The 18,784-nt window shown below is 43.0% G+C and overlaps 1 protein-coding gene and 1 pseudogene across 4 annotated transcripts in view; both read right to left on the bottom strand.

Annotated features, from left to right (window-relative positions):
* The window catches only part of ATAD2B (ATPase family AAA domain containing 2B), a 159,482-nt gene extending 154,448 nt beyond the window's left edge, over positions 1-5,034 (bottom strand). For 2 of the 3 annotated variants that reach the window (XM_082358416.1, XM_082358417.1), the window contains exon 1: positions 8-684. In XM_082358416.1, the coding sequence (XP_082214542.1) occupies positions 8-223 (216 nt within the window). In that variant the 5' untranslated portion in view covers positions 224-684. Of the gene's footprint in view, positions 1-7 lie in introns of all 3 variants that reach the window. The other variant, XR_014235273.1, reaches the window with a different exon arrangement.
* Positions 5,035-5,347: 313 nt separating this feature from the next.
* Positions 5,348-18,677, bottom strand: LOC309612561 (phosphatidylinositol 5-phosphate 4-kinase type-2 gamma pseudogene; annotated as a pseudogene). Its single transcript, XR_014249776.1, has 2 exons — positions 13,182-18,677; positions 5,348-12,851 (listed from the first exon to the last, which is right to left on the bottom strand). The product of XR_014249776.1 is annotated as a phosphatidylinositol 5-phosphate 4-kinase type-2 gamma pseudogene (transcript).
* Between the last annotated feature and the right edge of the window lie 107 nt (positions 18,678-18,784).

Here is an 18,784-nt window from a genome sequence, read left to right as displayed (position 1 = left end):
CTCTTACCCGGGCCTCATCCAGAGCGACGCCGGCGCCGCCGCTTCCCCCGGCCTTGGCGGCGGGGCAGCTGGCAGCGCGGGTCTTGGAGGAGCGGGTCCGAGAGGAGATGAAATGGCTGCTGCCTCCGGTCGCCCCAGGCTCTACTCCGGCCCCAGGCCCAGGCCCGGGCCCAGGCGACTTAGATCCGAGAAGGCGCAGAGAGCTCTTCCGGGTGTTCACCATGGTCCAGCCAGGAGGACGGGGTCCACGCCGCGCTCGCGGTGCCTGCCGCGCCGGGGAGAGCCGAGGAAGGCCGGCCCGCCGGCCGGGCAGTCAGGGCTAGTGGAGCCGGGCCGGGAAAGACAAGACGACCCGGACTCTGCGCAGCGCAGACGAGGACAGGCGAGGGTAGGGCAGAGGAAGGGAAGTCGGCGTGCGAAGGCAGGTAGCGGGAGACGGGAGCGATGCTCCAGGCCGAGAGCTCAGACCCTCCGCCGGCTTCAACCTACTCAGCGGGAGCCGAGCGGAGCCGCCATTTCTGCCCCTTTCTCTCCCGTTCTCGCTCTCGAGCTCCGTGCGTCAGGGCTCCAGCGCTGCAGGGCCGACGAGACCTCTTCCGACTTGGCCGCTGCGGGGCGCTGCAAGGCCGGCCAGCCCTTCCCTTGCCGGCTCTCCCTCCTCTTCCCCCGCCCCTCAGTAGGCCCCGCCCAACGGCGCGCCGTCAGCGCTCGGCGGCCACGGAAGGGACGCTCTGGGCTGTTTCAGCTCTATGGTTTCCAGGTCTGGTGCCTCCTAGAAGTGGGGGGACGGGAAAAAGCAGAATGCGCGCGGTACTAGCTAGCGAGCTGGAGTCGGTGGTGGAGTATTCGTAGCCTGCCAGGCCTGACTACCCCCGCACCCCCAGCATCATCCCAGGTGGCCTCGATGGAGCGAGGAACGACCCGAAAAGGCAGGGGATGGAGGGGGACCGGTGAAGACGAGGGCGCGGTGACCTGAGTTGGAATCCCAGGGATACCCAAGGCAAGACACTGAACTTGAGTTGTACTTTTAACGGCTGTAAAAATGTGAATGATAACTGAGATAAAATATATCTGTGCCGTATCTGGCACACGATAAGCTTAAGAAAGAGCAAACGCTAGAACCCTGCCTCTTTAAACAAAGCAAGGCACTGCCGATTTCTATAACCTTAGCCAGACCTAAGGCGTAGTCACGAAGAGTGAATTCTTCGTACTAAAGCCTCCTTTTAGTACTGCTGCCCCGCCCGCGCAAGCATTAAGAATACAAAAAGCTGAATACAAAGATATAAAATGTGTGATTTAACTTTCAAAGAAAAAGATTAAGGGACGCAATTAATATGAAAAGCTATGATGTAAGTAGAATTATGTTCATTTCCAAAAATTGCCTAAGAACAGTTGAAGACTCAAGAAAAGTCCTGTAAAAATAAACAAGCTGCATCAAAATTAGAAATTCCAGCCATCCAAGCTCCCAGTTGGTCAACAAAACTGCATAATGCAATGGGAATGGAAATAGTTTTTCTCTTGGGGAATCAGAATAGATTCCAGGAAAGCGGACAAGTCCCTCTTACACTAATTTGCATACCACACCCTCCCCAGAACACTTCACCCACAATTTAAAACCGGCCTCTTTGGGTGTGGAGAACTCATAATGGAAGACCTGAGTTTTCCTGTGTCAATTACCTATGAGATCACTGAACAGGATAAACAATTTCATTTCCTGCAGAAAGAGGCTGGCTTTAAGTAATATTTGAAGTGTCCTGAAGAGGTGTATGGTATGCAAATTAGCACACAAAGGACTTGTGTGCTTTCTTCCTTTGTTTCTGTGTTTGTATTTGTAGTCCTAAATTGAGAAAGCCAGATTGTTATTCAGGTTATGATAACCTATACCATTTACTAACACCAAATGTTTATTCTAACCCCAATTGCTGTTAGATACTCTGTCAGGCCAGGAAATGGAGATTTTTTGAAAACAACATAGTTCTGGCCCTCAAAGAGGTCACAGACAAGGAGGGAATGGAGACAGGCAAAGAACCAGTAAGCTGCAGAACAATGTGATTAGAAAGAATAAGCCAGAGGGACTTCCCTGGCCGTCCAGTGGCTAAGACTCCCAGCCCCCAATGCAGGGGGCACAGGTTCAATCCGTGGTTGGGGAACTAATATTCCCACATGCTGTGCCAGCCAAACAAAAGAAAGAAAGAGGGAAGGAGGAAGGAAGGAAGGAAAGAAAGAATGAGGCAGAGACCTCTAATTCAAGCAGGGAGCTTCTGAGAGGTGATGACTCCTGAGATGCATCTTGAACCACGAAATGGAGAAAGGAAACATGGACAAAAGAAAGGAAAGCTTGAAAAAGATAAAAAAGAGTTGCTTGTTTTACACAGTATGACCTGAAGAAAATAACTGAAAAAATCAATTAAAATCGTTTTTAAACTTTACTTAAACTATATGAGGGGGCTTCCCTGGTGGCGCAGTGGTTGAGAGTCTGCCTGCCGGTGCAGTGGACGCGGGTTCGAGCCCTGGTCTGGGAGGATCCCACATGCCGCGGAGCAACTGGGCCCGTGAGCCACAACTACTGAGCCTGCGCGTCTGGAGCCTGTGCTCCGCAACAAAGAGAGGCCTCGATAGTGAGAGGCCCGCGCACCGCGATGAAGAGTGGCCCCCGCTCGCCAGAACTAGAGAAAGTCCTCGCACAGAAACGAAGACCCAACACAGCTAAAAATAAATAAATAAATAAATAAATAAATAAATAAATAAATAAATAAAAAGTTTAAAAAAAAAAAAAACTATATGAGAGCTTCCCTGGTGGCGCAGTGGTTAAGAATCCGCCTACAATGCAGGGGACATGGGTTCGAACCCTGGTCCGAGAAGAACCCACATGCCGCAGAGCAGCTAAGCCCATGAGCCACAGCTACTGAGTCCGTGTGCCACAACTACTGAAGCCCGTGCACCTAGAGCTCTTGCTCCACAACAAGAGAAGCAACCCCAGTGAGAAGCCCGCGCACTGCAACGAAGAGTAGCCCCTGCTCACCGCGACTAGAGAAAGCCCACGCACAGCCACGAAGGCCCAACGCAGCCAAAAATAAATAAAATAAATAAATTTTTTTTAAAAACTGTATGAGCTGGCAAGATACTAAGGAATACTTAGACCAAAAACTAAGTCACGGCAGGAACCCAGAAAAGCAAGCAAAGCTCTAAAGACAGCTTTCACTTTCAGTACATTTGCTCAACTCCAGTGAATTTGATCTTCTATTTCCTCTGCCTACAGGAGATAGGAAAGACAGAAGACAAAGTCCAGAACCTGCTCAAGTTACAGAGTCTAATGTAATAACCCTGCAAAATCCTGGTACAAAAAGGATACACCTAAATATAAGGGTGAATTAGAAATCAACCAACTGGGACTTCCCTGGTGGCACAGTGGTAAAGAATCCGCCTGCCATTGCAGGGGACATGGGTTCGAGCCCTAGTCCCGGAAGACCCCACGTGCTGCAGAGCAACTAAGCCCATGCACCACAACTACTAAGCCTGAGCTCTAGAGCCCATGCACCAGAACTATTGAGCCCACGTGCCACAACTACTGAAGCCCATGCGCCTAGAGCCCGTGCTCCGTGACAAGAGAAGCCACCACAGTAAGAAGCCCGCGCACTGCAACAAAGAGTAGCCCCTGCTCGCTGCAACTAGAGAAAGTCCACGTGCAGCAACAAAGACCCAATGCAGCCAAAAATAAATATAAAGTTATAAAAAAAAAAAAAAAAGAAATCAACCAACCAACCTTCCCATCACTAATCTCCAGGAAGCTGCAAGGAGAACTGCCTTTCCCAACATTTACACTAAGAATGAGAGGAGAAAAAACATATCCCATAAGAATTCAAAACAACAAACGGATCCTCAGATTTACAGCCTAAAGTCACCAAATCTGATATGTATGAAAAACCTCAGGACGATAATTTATTTATTTATTTATTTATTTATTTATTTATTTATTTATTTTTGATTCAATAATTTATTTTCTATACAGTGACAGCAATGGGAGTAAATACACAAGATCTTTTTTATTAATTAATAAAACAAAAAAGATGAAAAAAAACAGAAGCAACAAATGAAGAAGACCATAATGCTTATGATACATCAGCCACATGGTCAGAAAACCCATTTCTAAAGAACAACAGTTGCTGGTGTCATGGAGTTTTATTGCGTTCAACAGGGGAAAGGTAGATGGTTGGAGTGAAAAAGATCCATCAGCCTCCTGACAGGAACATATTATAAGGACTCTAATCCCTAACTAGGGACTCCTCTTGTCACTTCCTTTGGAGCAGAAGATGCAGGGGCAGGAGGAATTCTCCTTTATGACCTCATGACTTCTTGTGAGACAGATCAGTCCAGGCAGATACAGAGCAAGAGTCTTTGTACCCCACAGGCCACTTGCTGGTGCCCATCTTTATGTTTTAGAGAAGTGCAGAAGCCTCAGGGGGGATGTAGGATCACAAGAAGAACGGCTGCCTGAGCCCCAAGGGCCTTGCGGGGAAGGGAGTACACTATCTCAGCTCATCAGGGTCTGCTACATTCTGAGAATATCACATATTAACTCACCTATCTTTGGAGGGGGCCGGGTTATGGCTCTGACTCCTCTCTGGGGGTGGAGAGTGAAGATGACAAAGGCGGCCATCTGTCCCCTGAGAGACACAGTAGCAGTATAAGACGAACAGAATAACAAATCCAACTGGAAAAAGGGTTTGAGAAGGACAGGGGAAGGAAGTATGCTAGGGGCACACTTCCAGGAAGCAGAGGAGGTTCCCACACGTGAGACTTCCATTCTCTTGAAATAACCAGGGTTAACCCAGGTAGAGATATTCCCTTCTGCTGGGTCTAAAACCTTAGGGGTGGCTAGACATGAAGAAAGGAAATTTAACATGGGGAGTGAACCTTATACCCCTGGCTCATCCTCCCAGCCTCCAGAACTGGCCATACCCCCACTGAAGGGTTCCAGCTCCAGGAGGGATGTGAGGTCCTGGTGAAGAACAGCAACAGTGAAACACCTTCACCCAGGATTCAACACTGTGGCCATCTCTGGTGGGGGTGAAAGTGGAGCGAGGGAAGAGACTGGAGAGTAGTCAACCCTCACCAGAGACCTCCAATTCCCTGCATAATCACAAGAGTCCTCATAGGTCCCACCTCCATGAGCTGCCAGCCGGCCCACCATTCTCCACCCCACCCGCATAAGATTGGCCATATCCCATCGTATGTGTGCATGCCTGCACCCACATCTGTAGTATTTTGAAAATCTTCCATCCCAGGGCCTACCGGGAAGGAAGTGTGCCACAGTGAGCTCTATAAAGTTATCAGCAAAATTCAGACACTCTTGGTTCATCCCACACAGCAAGGTGCATCCAGAGCAGCAGCTTGAGCCAGGTCCATCTGTCCAGTCAGGTCCTGAAGATGGCAAACAACACCCTTCCCCCAGCTCCTCCTATGTTATGGGAACAACAGGACATTTTACAAAGATCAAGGCACTTGGGAGAGAGTCAACAGTAACACTCTAATGAAGCAAGCAGACTTGTTGGAGGGGAAGGGAGAAGGAAAGGAAGAGGAGAGAGGACAATGTATTTCTGAGGGCCAGGAAGAGCCTACTCAACAAGACTGACTTATTTGGATGGAAGGAGCCTGCAGCCTGAAGTTAGCAAAAGAGAAAGAGCAGAAGTAGTGGCCAGAATATCCACAATTCCCCCAAGCCTCTCAGAACCCCACCACCTGCAACACAGAGCAGCAGTCACCATGGAGTCGGGCGGTCTCTCAGGCAAAGACGTTGGTAATAAAATCCAGGAATCGCTTAGCACACTGCTCAGGATGGACAGTAGAAATCTCTGCCCCCGCCCCATGCTTGACAGTTTTGGCTGCGTGAGCTGCTTTCTTCTTGGCATCATACTGTGTCAGGATGTCAATGAGGCCCATGAAATACACCTCCTTCTGAGGGGCCCCCTCAGCACTCCGGATGGCATAGACATCAATGAAGGATTCAAACTCTCCAGGGCCCAGGGGCCGGGGGGAATGGATGTAGCTGCCGATACCCTCAGGGGAAGTGCCCTAGGAGCCCACCAGAGCAGGAGGTCCGGTCAGGGCACAGTCCCCATCCCCCTCTGACTCCTCCTCCCGCACAGGCCCCTCCTCCTCCGGTTCAGAGCCGCGAATGACGTCGTGGATGGCCAGCAGAAGGCTGCAGTCCATGATCTTCAGCTGCACTAGGAACTCCACATCTCTCTTTAGCTTCTCTAGAAAGACTTTCTTCTCCTCTTCAGCAATATAAACTTTCTGGTTCTGGTGGAGAAAGTCCATATCCTTAAGGGTGGGCAATTCTTTAACCTTCTCCTTATCGCTGGCTTCCCTGGACACCAGGGAGCCCTTGAGGTCATACTTCCTGTGCACAGGGAGACGGTGGCTAAACATGTTGCGCATCACAAGCATGTAGCTGTCTTCGTTGTCCACGCTAACCCGGTACATCCCCAGGAACTGGGGCAGCAGTGTGTTGCCATGGCACTTCGCAATGTACTGATGGTAGTTGGAGAGGTTGCTATGCATGTCAGCAGTGTCCTCACTGGATACTTCTTTGATGACCAGAGTCCGATCATAGGAGATAAGGAAGCGACCATCACTGCCTTCACTTTCACTCGGGGGACTTCGGGTAAGGGACACCAAGTAATCCTGGTCATCAATACCAAATCGATCACGCAGGTTCCTGAAGACCTGGGGACAATACTCCTTGAACTTGAAATGACTGGGCAGATTTTCCCTGCGGAAAAGGTGATTGTTGACCTTGATCTTGGAGCTGGCCTTAAAGTCATCTGGCAGCAGCATCACCGGGGGAGGCACCTGGCTGAGCTCATTGATCGAGTGGGCTACGCCCCACAGGAAAACGCTCCTCAGCGGGTCGGCCGCCCGGAACACCTTCACCTTCTGCTGCACGAAATGCTCCTTCTTGGTTTTGGAAGCGAAGCCGAAACCTGTGCCTGAAGCCGCTGTCGGCGCCGGTACAGTGGCCGGCAGGACCGAGGAGGACGCCATAGTCTCCCGCGCACCCAACCGAGTGCAGGACGATAATTTAAAGGCTTAAGTCAAAAGTGATCCTAAGCACAAAGCAAAGGCAAATGTAAATTATCTCCAAAAGAATGCAGCTTCAACAAGATATGCAAAAACTCATGAATATGACTCAGTTAAAAAAAAATCATCAAAAATAGCCAACACATACACACACAAAAAGCCAGCCAGCACAAAAGAATAGACAACAGAATGAGACCCACAATTTTATATTCAGATATGTAATATACGTCAAAGATTAGAAAATATTAATAATAAGCAAAAAATGACAGTAAATTTTAAAGGAATGAGATTGAACTTATAAAAATAAAAAGATTAGAGTTAGAGGTGAAGCATGACCTAAACAAGAAAAAAACCAATAACTTGGACCTCATCAAATTTAAGACTTTTGCTCTGTGAATGACCCTGTAAAGATTATAAAAACCACACAACAGACAGGAAGAAAATGTTTACAAACCACATATCTCACAAAGGACTCATTTAAATATAAAAAGAACTCTCAAGATTCAGCATTAAAAAAAAATCCATTAGAAAATGAGGAAAAGATCAGAAGTTATTTCACGTAAGAGGATATATAGATGGAAAATAAGCATATTGAAAGTTTTCAGGGGACTTCACTGGTGGCACAGTGGTTAAGACCCCATGCTCCCAATGCAGGGGGCCTGGGTTCAACCCCTGGTCAGGGAACTAGATCCCATGTGCATGCCACAACTAAGAGTTCGCATGCCACAACTAAGGAGCCCGCGTGCCGCAACTAAGACCCAGCACAACCAACTTAAATAAATAAATAAATAAAATATTTGAAAAAAAGAAAGATTTCAACATCATTAACCAATAGTGAAATGCAAATTGAGACCATGACGAGTTATTATTACACACCTGTTAGAAAAACTAAAAAAAATAGTAACAATACCAAATGCTGGTGAAGAGGCAAAGAAACTGGATCATTCATTCATTGCTGGTGAGAATGCAAAATGGTACAGCAAATCCCAATCTGAAAAGCAGTTTGATGGTTTCTTAAAAATCTAAATATACACTTAACAATACCATCCAGCTATTGCAACCCTGTGTATTTATTCCAAAGAAAGGAAAATTACATCCACATAAAAACCTGTAGACCATAGTTCATTGCAGCTTTATTTGTAATAGCCAAAAAAAAGCCACTCATAGGTCAAAGGTTAAACAAACTTTGGTACATCCAACACGGAATACTACTCAACAATAAAAAGGAATTAACTAGTGATATATACAAAAACGTATGAATCTCAAAGGCATTATGCTTAAGCAGAAGGAAGGAAATCATATATATGACAGCATAAAACAAAATAGAAAGCAAATAATAGAGAAATTAAAAATCAAAAGTTGATTCCTGGGAGTTCCCTGGTGGTCTATTGGTTCAGATTTGTCACTTTTACTGCGGAGGCCCGGGTTCAATCCCTGGTTGGGGGACTGAGATCCCGCAAGCTGCGTGCCATGCCCAAAATAAAATCAAAAATCAAAAAAGTTCATTCCTGTAAAAAGGAAAAAAAAGAGAGAGAAAGAGAGAAAGGAAAGATAATCCACTAGCCAGACCAGTCAAAGGGGGAAAAAAAGCAAGCAGACCCAAATTACAAATTTCAAGAATGAAGTATAAACATCACTCAAGATTTTAGACTTCAAGTAGCAAACTATTTTCTTGTTATAAATGGCCGGTTTGTAAATATCTCAGGCTTTGCAGGCCACCCATGGTGTATTTCACATACTCTTTGTTTTGACTTGGTTTTTGGTTTTTTGTTTGTTTTTTAACAATCCTTTAAAACTGTAAAAACCATTCTTAGTTCACAAATGTACATAAATAGGCCACAGACTAGATTTGGCCCACAGGCTGCTAATTGCCAAACTCTACTATAAATTTTAAAGGGACAACTAATAAATAATAAGGAACAACTTAACTTTATGCCAGTAAGTTCCAAAACATGGGTAAAGCAGACAAATTACCTGAAATAAAACTAATTACTAAAGTTCACTTATAAAGAAATAGATAACCTGAATACTCATATTATTAATTAAAGGAATTAAATATGTAATTAAATACTATCCCACAAATGTTACACCAGTCCCAGATGACTTCACTGGTGAATTCTATCCAATATGTAAGGAAAAACAATACCAGTTTTACCCTAACCCTAACCCTGATTCTTTTGGAATATACAAGAAGAAATATTTCTCAATTCACTTATAAAGTCAGCATAACCCTTATATTAAAACCAATAGCATAAAAAAAAACACAAACTAATTATTATACATATATAGAGAGAGACAAAAAAATTCCTTAACAAAATATTACCAAATCAAATCCATGAATATATAAAAAGAATGATAAATCATGGCCAAGTGGGATTTACCCCAGGAACACAAGATTGGTTAAACATTTGAAACTGAAATAATCAGTGTAATTCATCATATCAACATAATAAAGAAGAAAAATCATAAGGTCATCTGAGCAGATCTAAAAAAACATTTAACAAATTCAACATCCATTTGTGACTTTAGCAAACTCAGTAAAGTAGGAATAGAAGGTAACTTCCTCAGCCTTATAAAGAGCACCACAGGGACTTCCCTGGTGGTCCAGTGGTAAAGAATCCTCCTTACAATGCAGGGGACGTGGGTTTGGTCCCTGGTCAGGGAACTAAGACCCCACATGCTGCAGGGCAATCAAGGCCGCGCGCCACAACTACTGAGCTCGCACACCTCAACTAGAGAGCCTGCGTGCCACAAACTACAGAGCCCACGCACCCTGGAGCCTGTGTGCCACAACTAGAGAAGGGAAAAAACCCACATGCCACAACTAGAGAGAAACCCGCATGCCGCAATGAAAAATCCCGCATGCCTCAACGAAGGTCCTGCGTGCTACAACTAAGACCCAACACGGCCAAAAATAAATAATAATTAAAAAAAAAATCCTATATCCAGCATCATAATAAATGGTGAAAAGTGATTTCTTTCCCCCTAATTTCAGGAACAAGGCAAGGATGTCTGCTCTAATCATTTCTATTCAACACTGGACTGAAAGTCCTAGGCAATGCAATGTAAAGAAAAGTAAATAAAAGGTATATAATTTGGAAATGAAGAAGGAACTATTATGTCCTATGATAATCTCATGAGAAATCTTAAAAACAATAATAATCATAAATAAATAAATAAACTAGTAGGTCTAATATGTGATAAAATTTAGCAAAGTCACAAGACAGATCAATTTATAAAAAATTTATTTCTGTACAGTTGTAATAAACAATATATAATCTATATATTGAAAACTAAAAAACACTGCTAAGGAAAAAAAGGAAGATCTAAATAAGTGGAGAGATTTACCAGATGACTTAATATTGTTAGGATGAAAATTATTATCCCCAAATTGATCAACAGATCCAAGCCAATCCCAGTCAAAATCCCAGCAGACATTTTGTAGAAATTGAGAAACTGAATCATCACCTAAACAATCAAGAAAAGACAAAAATAGAGAACTTAACACTACTTCATTTTAAGTCTTACTACAAAGGTATAATAATATAGTGTAGATATATAATCAAATAGCTCAATGGAAAAGAATAGAGTCCAGAAAGAAACTCACATATATGGTTAACTGATTTTTGCAACGAGGACAAGGTAATTAATAGAGAAAAGATAGCCTTTTCAATTAATGATTCTACAACAGAACAACTGTATATCCCTGTGGCAGGGGAGGGGGGGAAGCCTTGACCATTACCTCATTCTATGTAGAAAGAATAACTTCAAATTGATCACATACTTAAACACAAGGCCAAAACTATAAATTTTTTACAATAAAACCTACCGTGGGGTAGGCAAAGTCTTATTACAAAGGACACAAAAATGGGACTTCCCTGGCGATCCAGTGGTTAAGACTCCATGCTTCCGTTGCAGGGGGCACTTGTTTGATACCTGGTCAGGGAACTGAAATCCTGCATGCCACAGGGCGTGGCCAAAAAAGAAAAAAAAGGACACCAAAACATAAACTATTAAGGAAAAAGTTGATAGATTGGGACTTCACTTTGAAAAACACTTTTAAGAAAATTAAAAGGCAAGCCATGGGGAATTCCCTGGCAGTCCAGTGGTTAAAACTTGGCACTTTCACTGCTGTGGTAAGCCACAGACTGGGAGAAAGTATTGATAAAAATAAGAACAGAAAATAATGATAATAGAATATAAAGACTTAACTGAAAGGATAAGCAAGGACAAAATTAGTTGGTTTTTTTGTTTTTTTGCTTTACTTCTGATGATGTTAAGGTAGACACTGTAACTCTATAAGGAGGTCCTTAGAGAAGAGTTGGTACTGATTCCATAAGTATAAGATGAGTTCCAAGAGACGGTATTTCTAAGAAGCATGACACATTTTATGAACACTGAATCATGAGACAAAATCAGAATTGGTGACATTAGTATTTTATACTCTCCAATATGATAACTACCACATATGGCTATTTAAATCTAAATTTAAGGGGCTTCCCTGGTGGCACAGTGGTTAAGACTCCACCTGCCAATGCAGGGAACACAGGTTTGAGCCCTGATCTGGGAAGATCCCACATGCCACAGAGCAACTAAGCCCGTGCACCACAACTACTGAGCCTGCACTCTAGAGCCTGTGAGCCACAACTACTGAGCCCGCGTGCCACAACTACTGAAGCCCGCACACCTAGAGCCCGTGCTCCACAAGAGAAGCCACCGCAATGAGAAGCCCACACACCACAGCGAAGAGTAGCCCCCGCTTGCTGCTACTAGAGAAAGCCTGTGCGCAGCAACAAAGACCCAACGCAGCCAAAAATAAATAAATAAATAAACAAACAAATAAATAAAAAATGGATCGAACACCTAATGTAAGAGCAAAAACTATAGAATGCTTAGAAAAGAACATAGAGGAAAATCTTCATGACATTTGATTTGGCAATAGTTTCTGCCAAAAGCACAAGGGGAAAAAAAGAAAAAACAGATAAACTGAACTTTATCAAAATTAAAAACCTGTGTATCAGGGACTTCCCTGCAGTCCAGTGATTAAGATGTCACCTTCCAGGCTTCCCTGGTGGCACAGTGGTTAAGAATCCGCCTGCCAATACAGGGGATACAGGTTCGAGCCCTGGTCTGGGAAGATCCCACATGCCACGGAGCAACTAAGCCCATGTGCTACAACTACTGAGCCTGCGCTCTAGAGCCCACAATCCACAACTACTGAGCCCGAGTGCCACAACTACTGAAGCCCGCTTGCCTAGAGCCTGCGCTCTGCAACAAGAGAAGCCACCACAATGAGAAGCCCGCGCACCACAACGAAGAGTAGCCCCCACTCACCGCAAGTAGAGAAAGCCCGCACACAGCAATGAAGAGCCAATGCAGCCAAAAATAAAATAAATAAAATAAATAAATTTATTAAAAAAAAAAAAAGATGTCACCTTCCAATACAGGGGGTGTGTGTTTGATTCCCAGTGGGGGAGCTAAGATCTCACATGCCTTGTGGCCAAAAAAACAAAACATAAAACAGAAGCAATATTATAACAAATTCAATAAAAGACTTTAAAAATGGTCCACATCAAAAAAAAATCTTAAAAAAAACCCCAAAACCTTGTGTATCAAAGTTCACTATCAAGAGAGTGAAAAGACAACCCACAGAATAGGAGAAATATTTGCAAATCACATACCTGATAAGGTATTAAAGTCTAGAATACATAAAAATCTCCTACAACTCAACAATAAAAAACAACCCTACTTAAAAATGGGTAAAGGGGCTTCCCTGGTGGCGCAGTGGTTGAGAATCTGCCTGCTAATGCAGGGTACACGGGTTCGAGCCCTGGTCTGGGAAGATCCCACATGCCACGGAGCAGCTGGGCCCGTGAGCCACAACTACTGAGCCTGCGCGTCTGGAGCCTGTTCCCCGCAACGGGAGGGGCCGCGATAGTGAAAGGCCCGCGCACCGCGATGAAGAGTGGCCCCCGCTTGCCGCAACTAGAGAAAGCCCTCGCACGAACCGAAGACCCAACACAGCCAAAAATAAATAATAAAATAAATAAATAAAGTAGCTATAAAAAAAAATTAAAAAAAAAAAATGGGTAAAGGACTTGATTAGACATTTCTCCAAAGAAGATATACAAAAGTTAATAGCCGCATGAAATGATGTTCAACATCGTTAGTCACTAGGGAAATACAAATCAAAACTGTAATGAGATACAACTTCACACCCATTAAGATGGCTATTTTATAAAAAAACAAACAAAAACAGAAAATAACAAGTGTGTTGAGGATATGGAGAAATTGAAACCCTTGTGCATTGTTGACTGGAACGTAAAATGCTGCACTTATTTTACACCTTGGCAGTTCCTCAAAAAATTAAACATAGAAATACCATATGGGGACTTCCCTGGTGGTCCAGTGAGTAAGACTCTGTGCTCCTAACGCAGGGAGCCCAGGTTTGATCCCTGGTTGCGGAACTGGATCCCGCATGCATGCCACAACTACGAGTTTGCATGCCGCAGCTAAGAAGTCCTCATGCTGCAACTAAAGATCACGCATGCTGCAACTAAAGATCATGCATGCTACAACTAGGACCTGGCGCAGCCTAAATAAATAAATAAATAATTTTAAAAAAGAAAAGAAATACCATATGATGCATTAATCCCACATCTAGGTATACCCAAAAGAACTGAAAGTAGAGACTTAATTGGATACTTGTACACCAATGTTCACAGCAGCATTATTCACAATAGTCAAGAGGTAGAAACAATCCAAATGTCCATCCACAGATGACTGAATAAACAGAATGTGATATATATTGAATACATACAATGGAATATTATTTAACATAAAAAGGAATGAAATTCTGATATCATACAACATGATGAACTTGTAAAACATTATACTAAGTGAAATAAACCAGACACAAAAGGACAAATATTATATGATTCCACTTATAAGAGGTACCTAGAATAGGGCAACTTCATAGAGATAGAAAGAGATTATCAGAGGCTGGAGGAATGGGGGAGTGGATTGAGGAGTTATTGTTTAAATGGATACAGAGTTTCTGTTTGGGTGATGAAAAAGTCTTGGAAGTGGATAGTGGTGAATTGCACAAGATTGTGAAAGTACTTAATGCTACTTAAAAATGGTAAAGAAAAAAAAAAAAGGACTTCCCTGGTGGCACAGTGGTTAAGAATCCACCTGCCAATTCAGGGCACATGGGTTCGAGCCCTGGTCCGGGAAGATCCCACATGCTGCAGAGCAACTAAGCCCATGGGCCACAACTACTGAGCCTGTGCTCTAGAACCTGTGAGCCACAACTACTGAAGCCCACACACCTAGAGGCCATGCTCCGCAACAAGAGAAGCCACCGCAATGAGAAGCCTGTGTACCACAATGAAGAGTAGCCCCTGCTTGCCACAACTAGAGAAAGCCCACGCACAGCAATGAAGACCCAACATGGCTAAAAATAAAATAAACAATAAAATTTAAAAAAAGCAACTGAGCTTATTAAAAAAAGATCATATTAAAAAAAATGGTAAAAAAACCAAACCAAACCAAAACAATAACAAACACCCTACAGTATTTTGATTATTGTTCTATTGTTACAGAAGTCAAAAAATAGATCAGCAGAACAGAACACAGACCCAGAATACAGGGCCCAGAAACAGTCCTCAGCATTGATGGGGATTTGGTATATAAGGTAGCATTACAAATTTGTAAGAAAAAAGGGACTGTTTGATAAATGGTCTTGGGACCATGAGCTCTATCTATTAGATACTACACCAGATAAGTATACCTAGATCTAAGTCCAAGATGTCAACCTGTTCTTTAATAAGCAAGATGGAAGGGCATTAAAATAGATCATTCACTGAACATAGTTAAGCAGATTAAAATAGAAGGTTAACTACAGATGTACTAATACCCCCTTCCCAGATGCCCAACTAAAAGATTAATAGGAAACCAATAAACAGATTTGCAGTGAAAAAAATCAATCAGTGTAATACACTAAATTAATAGAATGAAGGAAAAAAAAAACACACGATCATCTCAATTGACACAGAAAAGTATTTGACAAAATCCAAGAAACTTTCATGATAAAAACACTCAACAAACTATGACTAGAAGGGAGTTTCTTCAACATGAAAAAGGGCAATCATACTCAATGGTGAAAGGTTAAAAGCTTTCCCCTTAAGATTACGAATAAGACAAGGAAGCCCACTTTTGCCATTTCTATTCAAAATTATATGGGAAGTTCTAGCCAGAATAATTAGGCAAAAATTTTAAATAAATAAATAAATGCCATCCAAATTAGAAAGGAAGAAGTAAAACTATCTCTATTCACAGATGATGTGATCTTGTATGTATAAAATACTACAGAATCTATTTTAAATTTTTTTATTTTTATTTGTTTTATTTTTTGGCCATGCTGCACAGCTTGCAGGATCTTATTAGTTCACTGACCAGGGATTGAACCCGGGCCCCAGGCAGTGAAAACGTGGAGTCCTAATCACTGGACTGCCAGGGAATTCCCAAGAATCTATTTTTTAAAACCCACACAACTATCAGAGCTAATAAATGAATTCAGCAAAGATACTGTATACAAGATCAACACACAAAAATCAGTGGTATACACTAATGATGAAAAATCCCAAAGGAAATTAAGAAAGCAATTCCTTTCACAACAGCATCAATAAAAATAAAATACTTGGGAATAAATTTAACCAAGGAGGTACAAGACTTGTACACTGAAAACTACAAAACAAAGAAGACATAAGTAAATGGAAAGATGTCCATATTCATGGTTTGAAAAAACTTAACACTGTTAAGATATCAATACTCGAATTGATCTACCAATTCAAAGCAATTCCTATCAAAATTTTTTTTTTTTTTTTTTTTAACAGAAAAGGAAGAGCTGGTCTTAAATTGCAAGGGACCTGGAAAAACCAAAACAATTTTTAAAAAGAACAAAGTTGGAGGACTCACACTTCCTGATTTAAAAACCTACTACAAAGCTGCAGTAATTAAAACATTATGGTACTGTAAGCAGCTCTTTGCAGGAGATCAACCTCAGCAGAAAACCGCCTTTCTTGTCATTTTAGCAAAGCTATACTATAACTAATTTTTAACCCCCATGCTCTACTCATCTCTGGCCCACACACACCTTTCAAATCTTTTAATCACACAATACTTTGCCTAACTTGTCGGTTCTTTCCATAGATCAAAGAAGTCAAAATGAAGAATAAGTAATTAACAGATGACCAAATCTCTTCCCTACCTTCCCCTTCAGTAATCTCCCGAACAAACTGTGTGACCAAACTGTGTGAACCAAACTGTATGATAACAACTAGAGGAAGATCACAAGAAGTCAATGAGCCTGCAGGCAGGTGGGGGATGGTAACGACTCTGACCCCATATCTCAATGATTAACTGAGATTACTTCCCTCCTTCCCTTTAAAACTTTCATGGCTGAGCAGAATTTTCGGAGGTGGTTTTTGGGGGACCTTGAGTCCACCATCACCCCAGATTGCCAGCATTCTGATTTTTGTTTTAATAAATTCATTTATTATTTATTTATTTTCTTGTTGGTTGCATTGGGTCTTCATTGTTGCACGCAGGCTTTCTCTAGTTGCAGTGAGTGGGGGCTACTCTTTGTTGTGGTGCGTGGGCTTCTCATTGCAGTGGCTTCTCTTGTTGAGGAGCACGGGCTCTAGGCACACAGGCTTCAGTAGTTGTGGCATGTGTGCTCAGTAGTTGTGGCTCACGGGCTCTAGAGCACAGGCTCAGTAGTTGTGGCGCTCGGGCTTAGTTGCTCCATAGCATGTGGAATCTGCCCGGACCAGGGCTCAAACCCGTGTCCCCTGAATTGGCAGGTGGATTCTTAACCACTGCGCCACCAGGGAAGTCCCCGGCATTCTGATTAGAGGCACCTTTGCTACCAACATTTGTGAGTATGTAACTGACTTTGTAAGCGGCAAGCAACAGAACCCCCATTGGATAACAGCACTGGTGTAAGGACAGATATATAGATAAATGGAACAGAATTTTGAGTCCAGAAATAAACCAACATATCTAGGGTCAGTTGATTTTTGACCAGGGAAGAGTCCTCTCTTTATCAAATGGTGCTGGGACAAAAAAGAAGAACAGGAAAAAGAAGAGGCCTCACATAAAGGCCATCCATAGAAAAGTCTCTTTGCCCTAAGGAATCAAAGTAACTCCTTACCAGTGGCTTCAACAGACAAGATTTCTGGAGAACTGGTTTGAAAGTTGAACTCACCACGGGATCCCAGAATTGCTCTCCTGAAGAAGAGTTCAAACGATTCACAGGGTGCCTTTACCTGTGTGGGGATAGCAGGGGTCTGTAGGTGAGGCCCAGTATCAATCTGAATCCCAGCACTAAAAACTATCAAGTAAAAGGCCTCTGTGCGATGACCTAGAGGGGTGGGATAGGGAGGCTGGAAGGGAAGCGATATGGGGACACGTGCATGCATATGGATGATTTCCTTTGTTGTGCAACAGAAACTAACACAGTATTGTGAAGCAATTATACTCCAAGATCTATTTAAAAAAAAAAAAAGGAAAAAAGGAAGAAAAAGATAGAGAGGGAGAGAGATAGAAAGGGAGAGAGAGAGACAGAGACAGAAAGAAATAGGAAGGAAGGGAGGGAGGGAGGAACAAAGGAACAAAGGATGCACTTTTCACTGAACTGCCTGACCCAGTAGAATATTCCTGCTGTAACAAATGTCCCTTAGTTTAAAATAATAAATGTTTTGTCCAAGTATTTATGTAAAAAAAAAAAAAAAAACTGTCACGTAAAAACAAATAGGGAAATAGAGATTATATTTGAAAGGATTATTGGGGGGAGGGGGAAGACTACTGAAATAAGGCTGGAGGACAATTACAATGCGGAGAATGTTCAATTGTGAAAAACAAAATCCTGGATTTAGATAAAGAGAGACTTTATTGGAAAGGCTTATTCCAAGAAGAGGAAAAGGAACTACTGCAATGGGGTTTGGGGGATGAGGCAACAACCATCGCTACAGGGGAACGCTATGACCGTGAAGTCTGCAACTGTCTCCAAGGTCAGACAGAAAATGGCCCTTCTTGTATAGGGAGGAGCGAACAAAGGTTACAAAGAACTGGGTGTGGGGCACAGTGGAATGGGTGGGTGGAGGTGGCAGTGATCGCGTGGCAGATCAGAGTGGTTTACATGGAGGTCAGCCTATTTTTCAGGAGTGATGGTGAAGGAGGGCTTGTACGCTGGATCAGGATGAGGGTGGGTCAAAGTTTAGGAGCCCGGAGGAAGGAGAGAAGCTTAAGTTTGGTCAAAACAAGGTAGCTGGTATTTTGTCCAGATTGGTCAGTGAGAACAATCAGTAAAGCTAATCATTTATGAGGCAAAAAAAAAAAAAAAAAAAAAGGGAATTTGGAGGGTCTATGTCTGACCTTGTCATAGGTAAACAAGGGGGCATCCCTGAGTCTTATCTAAACCACGTGGGGAAGGGTGGTTTCTTCCTTGCTGTCAGCCCTTTCAGGGGCACGAAAGGATGGGAGGATTTTTTTTAACCGTCGCTTTCCAGAATCACAGGTCTCAGGTGAAGTTCAACATGGTCAGAATGCAGGTAAATCTCTCCACGGATTCAATCAGCGGCTGACGACCTACGGAGGTAAGTTGATGCTGGGTTCTCAGGTGGGTAGCTCTCTGCAT

This window comes from Balaenoptera borealis (assembly GCF_965194805.1).
Source record: "Balaenoptera borealis genome assembly, chromosome: 15".
NCBI classification, from domain to species: domain Eukaryota; kingdom Metazoa; phylum Chordata; class Mammalia; order Artiodactyla; family Balaenopteridae; genus Balaenoptera; species Balaenoptera borealis.
Note: the sequence above shows the minus strand (reverse complement) of the source record. Positions and strands in the feature narration are given on the sequence as shown.